This window comes from Lepisma saccharinum, chromosome 3 (genome assembly GCF_977018435.1).
Source record: "Lepisma saccharinum chromosome 3, izLepSacc3.1, whole genome shotgun sequence".
Lineage (NCBI taxonomy): Eukaryota > Metazoa > Arthropoda > Insecta > Zygentoma > Lepismatidae > Lepisma > Lepisma saccharinum.
The window spans coordinates 130024024-130040921 of NC_139231.1; the positions used below are offsets into that span (position 1 = coordinate 130024024).

At 35.6% G+C, this 16898-nt stretch overlaps 1 protein-coding gene across 3 annotated transcripts in view; it reads right to left on the reverse strand.

Annotated features, from left to right (window-relative positions):
* The window catches only part of pns (DENN domain containing pinstripe), a 168645-nt gene that overhangs the window by 45019 nt on the left and 106728 nt on the right, over positions 1–16898 (reverse strand). For all 3 annotated transcript variants that reach the window (XM_083119394.1, XM_083119395.1, XM_083119393.1), the window contains exons 5-14: positions 16370–16635; positions 14079–14266; positions 13706–13848; positions 11064–11260; positions 7461–7660; positions 5482–5693; positions 4352–4567; positions 3363–3564; positions 1023–1190; positions 262–358 (exon numbers count right to left, since the gene is read on the reverse strand). In XM_083119394.1, coding sequence (XP_082975520.1) covers positions 262–358; positions 1023–1190; positions 3363–3564; positions 4352–4567; positions 5482–5693; positions 7461–7660; positions 11064–11260; positions 13706–13848; positions 14079–14266; positions 16370–16635 — 1889 coding nt within the window. The remainder of the gene's footprint in view (positions 1–261; positions 359–1022; positions 1191–3362; positions 3565–4351; positions 4568–5481; positions 5694–7460; positions 7661–11063; positions 11261–13705; positions 13849–14078; positions 14267–16369; positions 16636–16898) is intronic.

The following is a 16898-nucleotide window of genomic DNA, read 5'->3' on the forward strand; positions in this document are numbered from 1 at the left end:
AAATATCTCTATTTGTTTACAATTTGGATAGAACATTTGCATTCTCAATGGACGATATGTATAAAAAAATGAAATCAATTATCACAATCACATGTAGATTTTTGTGAATAATATTAAAATGACACTACAACCAAAGAACAAGTTACTGTTATTAATTTATTTTGCTTATGAATTACTGTTAAAATGTACTACGAAGTAACATAAAAAAGAAGAAAATTATCTCTACAAAAAACACTACTTCATACTGAATCAATATCTTACCAGGAGTTAAGAAGTTAGGATCAATGGGTTTTGATGTATCATTGCACTGTTCTAGTTCTTGAAAATTTAAAAGGTGGGACCACAATGCTGATTTTCCCTACAAGAAACAAACACACAACAATAATTAAAATACTGCAATTCTTATAATCTACATACCATACACACATACAGATGCACGTACAGAACTTCATATTTCAATGGCATCTCATACTTTAACCAGTGCAATCTTATAAACGTTTGCGATAAACGTGCAAAATCATTTTATCTGTGATCAATTTCACCATTGTGCACCATAACACCACAGAGCCACATGTATGGTTATGTGAGTGACTAAGTCCAGAAAGTGTGCCATGACAAAGTTAAAAATCTTTGTAAATCAATACAGATTGGATGAGAAATAAGGAAAGTACAACATTTAGTTCTGAAGGCTGGACTTCTAAATTTTTATTACTACTCTATCAATATAACTAAAAAATTCACACTGGTTCATCCATAATATTAACAATGTATCTAAAGAAATTACACGGAGAGAGGTAATTCACTCTAATATGTTCACGGTTCACTTTTCCGCACAAACAAAAACTTGCGCACAAGCCTGACAAAGCTACCAGATAGGTGGCGAAATTGATTGCGATCAAAAATTGCACGAACAAGTGGACCATGAACTTATTAGAGTGAATTACATAATATTGGCTTCCAAATTGTGTTTCTAAATTCCCAATGACCACATTAATACCTTACTTCTAACAAACCATGATTACCTGTTTACTTTGAAGGCCATGGGACCATATCCTTTCCAGCAAGTCACACAGGCTAGCAATGAGAGTGTTTTCTTCCACTCCCACGATGGAAGCTTCACCATGGCCCAGTTCCACTGCCTCTGTCCCCATTTTCTCCACCAGCATTCGCTTTGTTTTATTTTTGCATTCCTGTACGAAGAGGGATCACAAACGAATAAGAGAACTTTAAAAATAGTTGAACACCATTTTCACATGAAAAGCTCTATTAGGTCACAGAGAATAAATTTAAAAAGTACGTATCACAGTAGATAATCTAATCTAAATTTGATTGTTTACAAGATGTCTATGAGAGTAATATAGACAACTGCAAAGAACTTCAAAATAATTTTCACTCACTAGCAGAATGGATAAATTGAAAGAGCTAACAAAATAGTTAAAATTTTTGACAAAGTTTTTGCCTTATGCTCGACAATACAGTCTGATTATTATTTGTAATCATGAACAGGACATTTTATGAGACGAATGGTGATGTTTCACCATCTTCTCACCTGTACAGTCAGACACGAGAGCTATACGAACTAATCAGAAAGTAGAACTACATTCTGTAATGAGAAATGTTCATACTGCCAACCATCCCATTTGGAGACAGTATGTTTTTAGCCTCTGATTGGCTCATTCAATTTTCATTATAAATTTAATGAACAAATAACTAACTTATTAATGAATACAACTGAGCACTTGCTCATTACTCAACACTTTTAGACCACTAACTCCATTTGGAATGAATAAAAGCAGTGAGAAACTGGTCATACAGTTGCTGTTTTTATTAAGTTAATATTGTTGCTGTTTAGGAGAAACTTGTATTCCAACCTTTCCAGCTGTTTTCACCAGTCAATTTATTCCTTAATATCGGTGAAAAAAATAAAAAGCACCTGATGAGCATTTTTTTGCCCATTCATTTCATCTGGTCCCTTGTGATCTGTGACTGATAAAACATATTTATATTTGTATTATACCGTCTTATGAGAAGCAGAGGAACGTAACTCCAAAAATGCAGTTTTCAGTTTTGTTTAAATAATCTGCTCTGAAGAGATCTATTTAGTCAGATTGACATAACTTGTAATCCTTAGCAGTAAGGTGGACTGACATGTCTCCAATTTACTGTCTCTTTTTAAGAATCAGACATATTCCTAAGAATACATTATTTCCTCTCTTCAGTAAATTTGATTGGAGTTATCTCCCTTTGGTTCTCACATGACAATTCAGTAGATATAATATCATTTCCCAGTCAACACACTAATGTTGCCACAACGTTGTATGAATGTTGTATTTATGATGAATGTTGTGTGTAGGGGAACAACGTTGTGATAACGTTGCATCAACGTTACAAAAAACATTCCACTGAATACGCTTTAGTTTGAATGATCACCACCATGAGCGCCACAAGCGTCACATCGGAGTGCTTTGTTTAATCTGAATTTGTGTGTGCACTGACCACCAAACCTTATATTTCCTACAGCGTACACTAGATGGCAGTGCGACTCAAATGCAAAACAAACATAACTTTTAGTAACACAAATAAGGATACTTTCGATTGTAATTACTGAAAAAATGTCTTTTATTATCCTTCGAAAGATGTGTGAATATTGAAGTTGTAAGGAAGATCAGAAAATGAAATGTGTTGAATACAAGTGAAACTCCCATGATAAATATTTTTATTCCAGACTATATAATCAGGAGCTAAGTACTGCAAAAACAAACTGATTACCAGGTGTAGTTAGAGATTGGTTAATTCATCACAATCTCCAGACTAACAATCGCCTATTGTGGTGGAGCAGGAAAAGTTTTTATAATATGTGAAGAGAAACTGTGACGTTACAAACATGAGTTTTTCCTGTTACGCATATGTATTATATACAAAAATGGCTTGGCAAGAATTGCTAATAGCTTACCATGCGAAATAACCATATTTTAAATATGCATTGTTATATTCATAAATTACACAGGCAGCAAGGTAATGTTGCAAAAACGTTGTGGCAACGTTAACCCCTGACATACCTAACATTGCTACATAATGCTCAGTATATGTTGTGACAACGTTGTCAACCAACGTTGCAAAAAAATGACCCTTAAACGTTTTCACAACGTTGTATCAACATACATTCAACGTTGTAACAACGTTAGGTATGTTAGGGGCTAACGTTGCCACAACGTTGTGGTAACATTACCTTGTTGACTGGGTTTATTTATACTTTATTACTTTCAAAAAAACATCAGTTTTTCTTGATTTTGGACTCCAGTACCATGCTGACTGGCATTAGGGACAAATTTCAAACCACTTTCTTCTGACAGTGTATTTACCCTTAGCAACTGTTCCACGAATGTCCAATTTGACTGAGCAATCACGGCTGGACTCAAGTCACTAAGTTTAGGTTGCCTTATGGACTTTAGTAGAGCTTCTCCCACAACCTTCTCCTTCTGATCTGGTGACAAGGAGTTATGCTCCAGATGCTGCTGTTGCCGTTCTTTCCGACGCCACTGGACACTACTCCTCTTTTTAGACCTTAAAAAAAATGTTAAATATGCATTATTTTAAACATGTGCTGAATTAAATTTCTGATGCATGAATATCAGCTGATATTAGAATATCACAACTAGTAAACAACAACAATGATGATGACGACGACGATGTCTGAACTTTGAACCAATACCCTTTCAGATGTTTATACTCTTAGTAATTCCCTGTAATCAAAGGGTTCGTTTCAAAAGCAGGTGGAATCACATAGCGGTTCGGATTCCACTTTAAACTGGAGGTCCAGTCCTGACTTCTGTGCATAGAGTGGACTTAAAAAAAAAATAAACTCAAAACAAACTCTTACCAATTCCCACCAATACCAATACTGATGTTGCAGATGTAACAATTAAAAGTTATATTCAGAATATTTATAAATATTAATATATAATCATTCCATTGTAATTATACCACATACGTCTTACCACAGTTTTGCTTTAAAAGATTTGAAGAGATAATTAAAACATTAAAACATTGTGGCAATATTACAAAAATAACACATTTTCCATATTGTCTGGCAACAGTTTTTATGACCCATGCGAGATACCAAGACTCAGGAACGATATCGGCCAGTAACAATACTTTTTAATGCTCACACACTTTCCTGAATTTTAAGTTTTCTCACTTTGGTTTCCTGAAAAACATAAAATCGAGGTTCCACTGTATGTCGAAAAGCAGTACAGGAATGTTTGTGCCGTCTCTATATTTTCAAATATTTGTGTTCACCTTGTTATGTTCACTGAAATCAGAATCACTGGATTAGTATCATTCTACTTACTTTTGGATAGGCTCTTTGTTGAGGTTAACAGAATTTAGAAGAGGAAATGCACCATTCGCAGTAGCATACGACTGGGTGTCAACTTCAATCTCCGTTGGACCAGGTGCCACCACATCAGCACTGGCTAACCTCTTGTCCAATAAAAGCTCAGTCTCTCGAAAAGTGGTGCATGACTCATAGGACGGGGTGCGTACAAGGCTGTCACCGTAGCGTTTCCTGTAATGGCAATATTTTAAAAAATATTTAATTTTTTTTCAGGATTAATCATTAAATAACAATTCTAAATCTTTATGGTGTCAACAATTCTTTCCTCTTTATTCAGAATACAAGCAGTGTATATATTCTAGGAATGTGATAGATTATCAATATTCAATCAGCATTGGCCTTTATACATATTATTGGTGTATTAGTAAAATTATCAATAATTTCAGTAATTCCATATTTCTATCAGGGATGGTCTGATATGCAATTTTTGATATGTATAGAGTAAGATAGAAAAATTGCAAATAATAATAACTACAAGTTGCAAATGTTCCTTAGTTAATGTAACTATCTAACTGCAATTGGTTTGCCTTTGATAAGGAACTACATATTTAGACATTTATATTATAAAATCAGGACATTTAAATTACATGTTTATATTCATAAAATGGCTGATTTTTTACAGTACTTATAAATATATTGGATCAATAAAAATATTTGTAATTTTACTGATAGAGTACTGATTAATCTGCTCTGTGTAACCTCCCTGAAGACATTTTGATAATGTCATTGATTTGTAATCAAGGAGTCCTATATATAGGTTCATAGAGGGAGAAATTCAATACCTGGTGGAGGCACACAATAGTTCAGATTGCACTTTTAACTGTAAGCTCAGTACTAATTAACTGTAACAGAAGATGAAAATGGTGGTAGGAAAAACAAATAGTTTCTAGGATAAGCAAAACTTTTAGATATACCTAACCCCCTTTTACTAATCCCGTGGATTATGAGGGGTGAGCTTTTCGAAAGGAACTCAAATGCCAATCTCTCTTCCGTTAGCCAAATGTGGCTGAGAAGTGACATAAGATAAAATAAATACTAACTACATAATACCATATATTTATTGCTACACTTGTAATTAAACTTACCTCAAGAGCCTTATTCGTTTATCAAAAACCCTGAGATTAGGATCCACCTCTTGCCAGTTAGACATGATTTTGTTATCAATTAAACTAGCGAACATTTGACTTTCAATGAACCTGGAAAGGAAGGGCAAATGTTGCTCTGGCTGGTCCGACAAGAAGGTAGCTTTGTCAAAGTTTTGCATTGATTCTCGGTTACTCAACCACTGCTCCATATCCTGAAATGTAACAAAAGAAATTAACATGAAGTTTGTGAAATGTCAGTCAAGATTTTACAAGTGTTTGTGTACAAGTGAAGAAACAGTAAATATAGTACTAGGGTGGGGAATTAACCTTTAACAGATGACCGGTTCTGAATGAAACTGCCCAAATTATGGCATTCCGGATGGCTGGTTTTGAGCAACTACAGATGATATTCAGTATGACATACTGAAATGACAAAATGATATATCCATTGGTACTATTATTAACACAAGCAAATTTAAAATGTAGATTTTACCCTCACAATATTATGGGATAGAACTTATACAGGGAATATTTAATCTTCAAGAAGAGATTTTTGCTGATACATATTTACTTGTACATGTAATAATGAAAACTAGGGATGGGCCGATAGCAATAATGTACAGATATAAAATTTACCAATACCAATACCAGATATAGAATTCCAAATGGACCTTGAAGAACGTGAATGGTTCATTGACCTTCTTAATAAATGTGTGTTGCCTGATGACTGCAATGAAAATGAAACTGCATATTTACAGGTTTACTTTTAAGAAAAGTAGGGTATGAAGATTATATCCATAAAATTTATAACAAAATGGCAGAATATTGACCTAAATTACAAGATATTTATAGATAGGCCAATATGCCTATATCAGCTGATACCAATCGATAGGGACACAAATTTATGGTAAATAAAAACTGAGGAGAGCGGTAAATAAAATGTTAGATCAGCGGTATATACCAGCAGTGGAAAAAAAAATTGGCACACACTTTTTCATTATGAAGAAACAACATACAAAAGAGCTATAAATTGATAAACTACTTCATTTTTATATACTGTACACATGCACAAGTACTTAGCTGTCCAACGAAAAAGAAAACATCAACACAAAATCACTTCATTTCTAAATTGCATATCTCAAGTGATTTATTCATTGTATGTATTTAAAGGATATCCTTGCTGTCCAACAAATAAAATAATCATTACTGCACATACACGAACACATGTTAAAAATCACATGATGATAAACAAAATTCATTCATGACTGAACACCAATGACACCATTGTTTCCCTTGATGTGAGGGAACAGACTAATCTTATCACTGCTACAGCTAGCAAGTTCAATGAAACTGGAAGTTGAGTAGACATTCGGGGGAAGAAAGGAATGCAGCTTGACAGGGAACGAAGTTTTCGAACTGAGATTATGTGCATGGGAAATCCCAAATTTGCAGCGTCTTCCTGATGTGATCGAAGATAAAACGTTCAGCTGCTAGTGGTAGGAAACTTTAGGCAAACGTTTCGTTACAAATCGACAGATTGCGCGCGCAACCTCGATTGCCAGTTTTTGCATGTTTTCTACTTAATTTGATGATATTTCACGGTTATTTCGCGAAAAAGCGTTTATTTCGTGGAAAAGCACACATTTCGGATTACTTCGCGAATAAAACTCATGCATATTTCATCAATAGGGGTGTAGTTACGTGCAGAATGTTCAAAATTGAATCTTTTTTTCACATTTCACGCATCGTGAAAATTCAATGTCCCTACCAATCGAATATCGATTAATCTGTCCCAGCCCTAATAAAAGCAAAAGAACATGTTCCCTTTGTTTCCACTGTTACACCTTCACAAAATCATCCTGATGCAAGGAACATGTCACACATATCATATAAATAACCATGGAAACATCAATTCTCTAACAGATCTAATACTGCTTACGGACAGGGATACAAAATTTACACATTAGATATTACATTACCTGATTCGGTTGTATAACAAAATGTTCGTATGCAGAAAATATTTGTACAAAACGGTTTAGGAAAATTTCCCTAATTGCATTGTTAAATTTCAGTTCCTCTGCATACAGTTCCTGTTCGGTTAGTTCGTGATTGCTGAAGTTGAGATTTCCATCCATCTCCCTCGCCGTCGGAGATCTTGCCAAATCATCCATGCTTACACCTGAAAGAATAAAAGTAATGAGTATTATGCTTATGCACTTGATTTACCTTCTTCTAACATCTAATGTAACCTTGAATGGTTCATTCACCTAAGTGAAAAGGCGACCACAACGGATTTTGCCATAGAGAAGGGAAATGTAAATGTGGCATTCCAGTATTACATGTGTGACATACACAAATAAAATTAATTCTATCTCTCTCTCTCTCTCCCCCTCCCTCCCTCCCTCCCCTTTTTTTCAGGTACCAGTGGCTGTTCAAGCTTGATACTCATAGAACTGATGCTGCTATATTGTAAAAGAGTTTAATTTTTATTTGGAAAGTGTTAGTTTTTTTACTAGTTCAAACATGGCTGATGACTAATAGTGTAATATGTCGAGTTTGGCAAAGAGAGAGAGACGTGGTGGTCTAGTTGGTAGCATGCCTGACTTCCATACAGGAGACCAGGGTTTGATTCACAGGGTGGGTGGCACTGCATAAAGCAGCTCTGGGGCTCACCCAGCTTCAAATCAATGGGTACCTGGGTGGTAAAGGCAGCTGGAGTGTGATGCTGATCACATCACCTCCAAAATGGCCAAGATCGATAATGTGTAGGGAAATCCTCTAAATGTGCCTTCATGGCATGGTGCTATATGCACAGGGAACTTTACCTTTTTTACCAAAAGGGATAATTATCTGGAGACAATGCTGAGAAAATCTTCCTAAATGAAGTTTCAAAAGAAAATATTGAGTTGAAAGTTTTGAGGAAAGTTGTGAAGAATCTGAAATGGCACATAGAACACCTGAACCCCCCAGCCCCCTCTTCTTATGAACAACATGACAGAATCAGAGGAATCATACTGGGGTGTGTATCTGAACATTTGGACAAATACAAATATTTCAGATGTTAATCATGATTTTGTATTATTAAATATTTGTATTATAATAAATGGGTTTGGTAGCGTATTAAATGTATCACTAAGTTGTCAGTGAGGTGCAAGTGCTGAATTTTAATCTGATGGGTTGGCTGCAGTAGCGTACGCAGGATTTCATCAAGGGGGGTGTTATCTCGAAAACTTTCTACAAATTCACATTAACATTGTTTTATTATACTTTAATTAATTAATAATAATAAATTAATTAATAATTCTTATAATTAATTAATTAGTTTAATTACTACTAATGCAGCTGCTATTTATGAAAGAAATAGAACAAAATTACAATTCTTTTGTTTCAAAATAATTGTCTAGTCAACGGTTATTTGTATATGATAAGTGAGACATTTTAAGTGTGAAGAAAATCCATAAAAACAAGCAAATACCGTGCGTCCATTTCGATCTGCAGCCGAGAGATCGGGAGAAGCGTGGCGGGCGGCGCTGACGGAGAAGCCGACATTTGGGGCCTGTAATGCCCGCTTATTTTTATAGACATATGCAGACATTTATATAAATATTGCAAAACGATCACTAACCTGTGTTATAACACGCAAAAGTTCTTCTGTAATTCATCCAAGTTCTGCTCTTATATACACAAATAAATACGCTATAGAAACGATGTTAAGAGCCACAGATAAAAAAGCATTTTAATCATGGTTTTGATCAGTAACGTCCTGCTTAAGTTTATATCCTTGAAAGAGTTTTGTGGCGATGGGAATCGTTTGGAGGTTTCGAATGTGCAACACTGTATCAGGATTACACTGCAGACGAAACCGATAAAAGTGAATGGTTTTCGTGAGCTTCCTCGCAATCCGAAATATCCGAGCTCGTTTTTTTTTGTTCCTTCGCGACTAGATGAAGACAGAGTTGTAAATATAGTGGCGAGCAATGTAAACCAAGAGCGTGTTAATTTCGTACTGTGCGCAAGAGTGTTATTCTTGGTTACTTGCAGTTACTTGTTTGTGTTATTGTAGTGTGTATGTGTGACGTGTCAGTGAGACGATTGGAATGCCAGCCGCAAGATTCACGTTAGAACAAAGATTTTTTATGTATGACACGTACCTACGTGAAAACAAACTCGTGTAGAGACGTGTGTAGGTAATTTGTACAGAAATTCCCATGCGTTTCAACTCCACACAGAGATACGGTTAGACATCTTGTCCTTAAATTACGAGAAACTGTATCGTTAAATTTTAAAACACCTAAGCAGAAACGACGGATTCTAACCGAAGCAAAACTCGATGATATTGGTGCAGCGTTAGAACGTTCTCCAAACAAACCTCTACGCCGTGTTTCACAAGAGGTGGGCGTGTCAAAATCATCGGCACATACAGTCACTAAGCTACTAAAATTAAAACCATACTCTTATAACACAGGTTAGTGCTCGTTTTGCAATATTTATATAAATGTCTGCATATGTCCATAAAAATAAGCGGGCATTTCAGGCCGCAAATGTCGGCATCTCCGTCAGTGCCGCCCGCCACGCTTCTCCCGATCTCTCGGCTGCAGATCGAAATGGACGCACGGTATATTAAATTTATTGAAATAATCGAAATATGAAACTCATTCAAGGAGCCGCGCTGGTCTAGTCTGACAACTTCGTGGGATATCCGGGTTCGATTTCCGGAATTGGTTGGAATTTATCCAGCCTTGTCTCCGCACCCAGCCTATGGGTATCTGAGAGCAACCTTGGGGGATGAAGGCTGCCGGAGCATGGTGCTGATCACATCACCTGCAAAATAGTTCGAGATCAAGAATCTTTGGGGCCCACCACACCACTATGTGAGACTTCATGGCACGGTGCTATATACACGGGGGAATTTACATTACCTTTACCTATGGAACTCACCCAGGGTGATGATGAAGCGCGAGAATACATGTTGCTAAATTCCACTGAGTCTACGTTTTCGTTGTAAAGTAAGTTTATAGACATTCCAACACATTTATCCCTTCTAGGTGATTCACAAAAGACTTCTTCAACATTATTTAATGATGTGGATGTAGACTCAGCATCACTTGAGAGTTCACAAGGGGATGTGAAATCAGTACCGGGAAGAACGTTTGCAATAAGGACGAAGCAAGGAATTTTCACAATTCTCGCAAGAGTCACTGCGCGACTTTTTGCAAAAGAAAATTGCAAAATTGAACTTTGCGGCCGCTTAGATTGTGTTTGGAATGTTGTGTTTTTCTTCATGCTGCATGGGAATAATAATCCAAATTATTATTATTATTATTATTATTATTATTATTATTATTATTATTATTATTACTGTCGCAGATCTTTGACTGTGATAAATTAGCCATTTTTAATTTTTTCTACAGCATTTTCCATAATATTTCAAGAGCTCAAGGGGGGGGGTTTAAACCCGGTAACCCCCCCCTTGCGTACGCCACTGGTTGGCTGAACAACAACCAAAAAATAAAGTGAGTAATAATATCTACAAATACAGCATATCAGAACTTCAAGCTGCTAAAAGTGAATTCACAAATTACCTGTTCTTTTACATAGTGCAACAATCTTTTGGAAAGCTTCCGACTGCGGCACCACATTCGAATGAACACTGCTTATGCTAGAATGAGATCCGTTCATTGAGCCTTCTGTGCTGGACATCCCTGAGTCTGAATCATGCGACCACGAGTGCTTTCTTCGCAACTGGTATCCGTGACTGGAATTACATTCATTCAAATTTCTGAAACAATAACAAATGCATTTTAATTGCTCTTGAAACCCATCACCAACATTTTATCTAATTTCAATTTTTTATTTCAAATCAAGTTCAAATGAAATAATGACATACCATTTGTCAAATATTTAAACACAGGACTAAAGATAGCACCAATTGTTTACATTTATTTATAATAATGGCTTTTTTCACATCTACCTGAACAAATAAAAGTTTAATCTTAAAAAAAAAAAGTAACAATCATAGTACAGTAAAACTGTTTGCCAAATCTTAAATATCGTTACTGAATGTGTTTCACAAGAACTAACCACTATCAACTGGAGATTTTATTTTTAATGAAATAAGCATTATCATCCTTCGTGTGTCAAACCAAATAATCTACAAATTAAATTTCATATAATGCCAAATAATCGGATGGACCAATATGGAATTCTGTCACTACTGATAAAAGTAGCAATATAAAATTACCAAAACAGATATTCTACCAATCTGATAATAACCCATGGTATAACAGCCCATGAGGGCCAGTGCCTACCTACCGACTTCCAGCCTTGGCAGGTGGGAGATCATCCAACCAGTTATGGGGCAACATGTGGTCAGCACGACAAACCCCGTCGTTATTGTAGGTTTCCGTGACCGGGTTACGCTTCTCATTCGTAGCTCCCCAATTTTCTCACGATTTTGGGTGGCCACTGGTCCCATACACAGGCCAAAATCTCAGGAGAAAAGTTGTTATGCTTTCCCCCCCGGAGACTTAAACCTGTGCATGTCCAGTAGCTGCAGTCCAAAGCATGATGCCTTGACTTACCAATCTGATATAAAATTACAAACGTTCCTCAAAGAACCTGGATGGTCCATTCGCCTCTTCCTTAAATAGTACATAACCACGAGACTGCAATAAGTTAAATGGCAACAGAAATCTTGCTTCTTCCTATAGGCCAATCTCGTTACTCTCTCCTCTGTCCATCATTTGTGAAAAAATCATCAAAGACAGGCTATATAAATTTGTTTCTCCGTACCTTAGCTCAAATGAACATGGTTTTCTTTCTGGTAGTTCCTGTCTTACGAACCTGTCTGTTTTTCTCTCACATGCTATGAAATGTATTTCAAACAATTCACAACTGGACGTTATATATTTTGATTTAGCCAAACTTTCGATACTGTCAGTCATCGTCTTTTGATTCACAAATTATGCAATAGATTCAACATTCATGGTAACTTTCTTAACTTGCTCACAGATTACCTTAGCAATCGCCAACAACGTGTAGTCCTTCCAGGAACTCTATCTAACTTTCTTCCCGTCCTTTCTGGAGTACCACAGGGCAGTGTTCTAGGACCCCTCTTGTTCATATTATTCGTCGATGACCTTACCGACCATCTCACAGCCACCTCTAGTAATTATCTTCTTTTCGCAGATGACTGTAAAATTTTCAGAGAAATATCCACTTCCAACGATACTCATCTTCTCCAGAATGACATAACAACGTTTTTTTCATGGTGCCTGACATGGAAACTTACATTAAATCCTGACAATGTACTACTCTCACCATCTCTCTCAAAAAGAACCTGTTAAAGTCATCTTACTCCATCTTTGGCAATAACATCAAAGCAGTATCCTCTCATAAAGACCTAGGCATTGTGTTCGACCAAAAACTCACATTTGAAGAACATATTACAGGCACGATAAAAAAAGGCTATGCGTCTCTTAGGTTTACTGTATCGTTTCACCGAAATTAGTGACATCTCAGCCCTTACCTTGTACTTCAAATCATTCATCTCCCCAATAATAGAATACTGCTCTCCCGTCCGGTCCATGGCATGTCCCACTCAGCTCTCCAGAATCGATTCTGCTCTTAACTTTTTCCTGGCTATAGTTTGTTACAGGGTTCCCTCATTACGCAATTTTCCAAAACCACATCTCCTGTCCTTTCTAAACCTACAGACTCCCTAGTAGCACCGTTTACTGAATGATTTTAGGTATCTTTACAAAATTGTCAATCAATGGCAAAATCTGTTGCAACACGCTCCTCCAGGAATTCCACTTTCGAGTGCCTATGTGCTCAACACCCAACACAAATCTATTTTACACAGAAAAGCCTAGACTGGAAATTCAAAAAAGATCGTTCTTCCACAGACTTCCCATTCAATATAACGACCTCCCATCAAGTGCTGATGTATTATCCACAGAGTACGCCTTTCGGTCAACCATCAGAACATATGTTGCTAAATAATATTTAGTTGTGCTATCTTGACTTATTTATATTAATATTTTTTTTATTTTTATTTTTGTTCTTTTCATTGTTACTGATTTCAGTGTAAAATGGCTACGTGCTGTATCTGAAATTTTCTCAATAAATAAATAAATAAAATGTATAATGTGTGGACCCAACTTAAGTGGGTTTGCCATTATGTGCTTATTCTCTACAATTATGTTTAATCGCATAGGCTTACCTATCTAGTTGTCCTACAGGCACATCGTATTTATTTAATAAATCAACAATTTCTGATATAAAATCATGTCGTTGAGGAAAGGATGGAAGATCTTCAGGTAACTGAATTGTTTGGTTGTCAATATCTACGTAACACAAATTAGCCTGAAAAAGAGAACAAATTTTTATTTATGATCCAGGATTGTGGGTTTTCAGTTAACAAAAACATATTCAAATAAGAATTCCATTTGCTGTAATTTAATCAAAGCTTTTGAACATAGAAAATAATATATATAATTTAATTATTTTTAATTTCCTCTTAATTTTCATTTACATGTATTTACTTCTAGCTATGTGACTTCAGAAATAGGTGAAAAAGATGATGTTACTCTTACCTCACTGGCTACTTTTATATTATTTCGGGATTCTTCCTCACAACCATGAAGACCCATTATAAATGGTACTGGAGCATCGAGAAAATGGAGTAGAGAGATTGGCAGGATAGGGACATACACATGTTGCCACACAAATGGAAACAACAATGTTGTTATTGATTCAGCAGCAATCATTAACCGCTGATAGTCTGCAAAAACACATTATGTAAAGATTTTCTTTTTTTGGGGGTGAGGGATTACATACAAACGCTAGAAACCAAATATAACTTAACACTTTCGCTGCCGGTGATGCATACATGCATCATGTGGGGTTGTAGTTGTGTGCCTTTGATGCACATGTGCGTCATATGTATTACCTTCTTTGAATGCTTGCTCTGCATTGGCATTGAACAGCAGGCCTTTAAATCTTTCATGGCAAATTGCTGAAGGATTGTTTGAAATAAACATTAGCTTGGTTTCTCATTTGCGCGTCTCTCCTAGCATTGTTGCATCGAATGACATTATATTTCCTCTTGTCATGCATCAAGGCATCCTTTGACAGCAAAGAAATTGTTTTTTATTTTTATTTTTGGTAACATTGCTAGTCTGAAACATTAACATTTTCATTTCCTGCACCAATAGAGAAAAAACACTGCATTCTGTTGTTTGGAATGTTGAGGAGAGCCAGGACTTTGCATTGAACCATGCTCTTTACCACAAGCAAAGTAAATGCAAGAGAACTTTCGAAATTTATCATTGGACTTTCACAAGCAGACTTATGTAACAATGTTTTTACAAGTGATTCTGTCATGTTACATCAAAATCTAACAAAGTATTGCCAGCCTCTGTGGCAGAGTGGTTGGAATCACAGCCTGGGCATGGGTGTTTGTGAGAGTCCCTTCATCAATTTCATCCTCACCTTCGTGATTAGCCCAAAGTGGCAGAAAAGCGAAGTAAAATAAACTAAATCAAAATCTAACAAATTTTTGAACCAACTATGCATCAATATAGCCATTTTAGTATATATTACTGTGTTATATAATAAATATGTATGTATGCATGTAATACATGTGTACAATAATAACACTATTACATTGTAATATAATAATTTGTTTTATTAGGAGGAACATGCAAAGTAAAGAAAAAGAGAATATTGTAAAAATATCGCACACTGTGCGAAAATAAAAATTATCTATGTCAATAAAACATGACGCATTTGTGTGTCATACAGCACACAGCAACAAAAATTCATACTATATGCCGGTGACGTGGATGTGTGTCATTGTAAAATTTACATGAAAATTGCAAATTTACAATGTTTTTTATATAAATCAATCCATTTATGCCACAAAAAAAAGCAAAATTACGTAAGAACCTTCATCAGCCCCTGACATAAGTATGCAAATTTTTAGGTGGCAGCGAACGTGTTAACAAATAAAATGGTATGCATTAAAGACAAGAAATTATATGTACTTCCCACGCATGAAAACCCTTTAATAATATTTCTCTTTAATCTTTCCAGTCAAACCTTATGTGTCTATGCATTTACACTGCTGTCCAAAAATTGAACCTAATCAGGAAAACATATAAATGAAGGAGTTAAAAGTAAGGAAATATTGAACGTGTTTAGCGAAGTTAATGAGATCGTCACTTTTCTTGTATGTACGCATTGCTTGCATTGTAGAATTATTTTCCTGTAGTTTACGGTTATTACAAGCATAAGAAAACAGTTTTTCGTTGTGACGTTTCAGGAGAACACATGCTCTCTTCATCAGACATTTACTTTCATTTTGACTAAATATACAGTTATAACAATGGTTAGCAACTTTTTAAACAAAAATAATCTGTTATATAATGGATGTTGTCAATGTTACATTGTTGTAATATAGAAACTTAACTGTGGAAAGAAGCAGTCTGTTTCATTTTTATTTCAAAATATTTTAGTCAAAATGAAAATAAATGTCTGATGAAGAGAGCGTGCGTTCTCCTGAAACGTCACAACGAAAAACTGTTTTCTTATGCTTGTAATAACCGTAAACTACAGGAAAATAATTCTACAATGCAAGCAATGCGTACATACAAGAAAAATATATATGTGTGTCTGTAGCAGATGGTGTCTCATGCTACATATTTGACAGTCAACATTCTTCAGTAAAAGTTACGTTGCTAATCTTACGCTACTACCAACAAGCCATCTAGGTTAAGGATCTTCATATTTCTTCTCTCGACAACATTACAAGCTGTACACAAAGCCACACTGGTAATATTTTTTACAAACAACACCACTTCACAACACACATCTTCCCATTTACCTTTTGAGTAAAGAAGCACTTGATTTTCTAAAAGTACACATGTAAACAATTGTATAACACAGTCAACTCCTAGAAGAGTGAAGAACTCTTTTAGAGAAAAATCAAACACCGGTAATTCTTCAATTGAACTTGGACGCTGCACCACTAAATACTCCCCAAAACACCAGAACTTCATACTCCTTCCAGGTTGAGGCACAGGAACTTGATACAAAAGGTTGTATATGTAGCTTTCTAGGCTTAGGCTCGGTGGGTCTGTTGTGATACACCTGCAAAAAATATATAACTTTCAGTATTTGTGCTTGTAAAAATCTACACATGTAATATTCAGTTATTTCAGTTTAAGAGAGAATAGTTTTTCAAAGATTGTTTTAATGTTAGAGATGTATTCAGAGTTTCCACTCATTTTGCAAAACCAAATTCCCTTGTTTTTCCAGGTAAATAACTTTCCAGACCACTTGATACTTATACGTAAGTGTTATATCCTCAACTTTTGCATGGAAATTAAACAAATTAAGTTTATTCAACATTG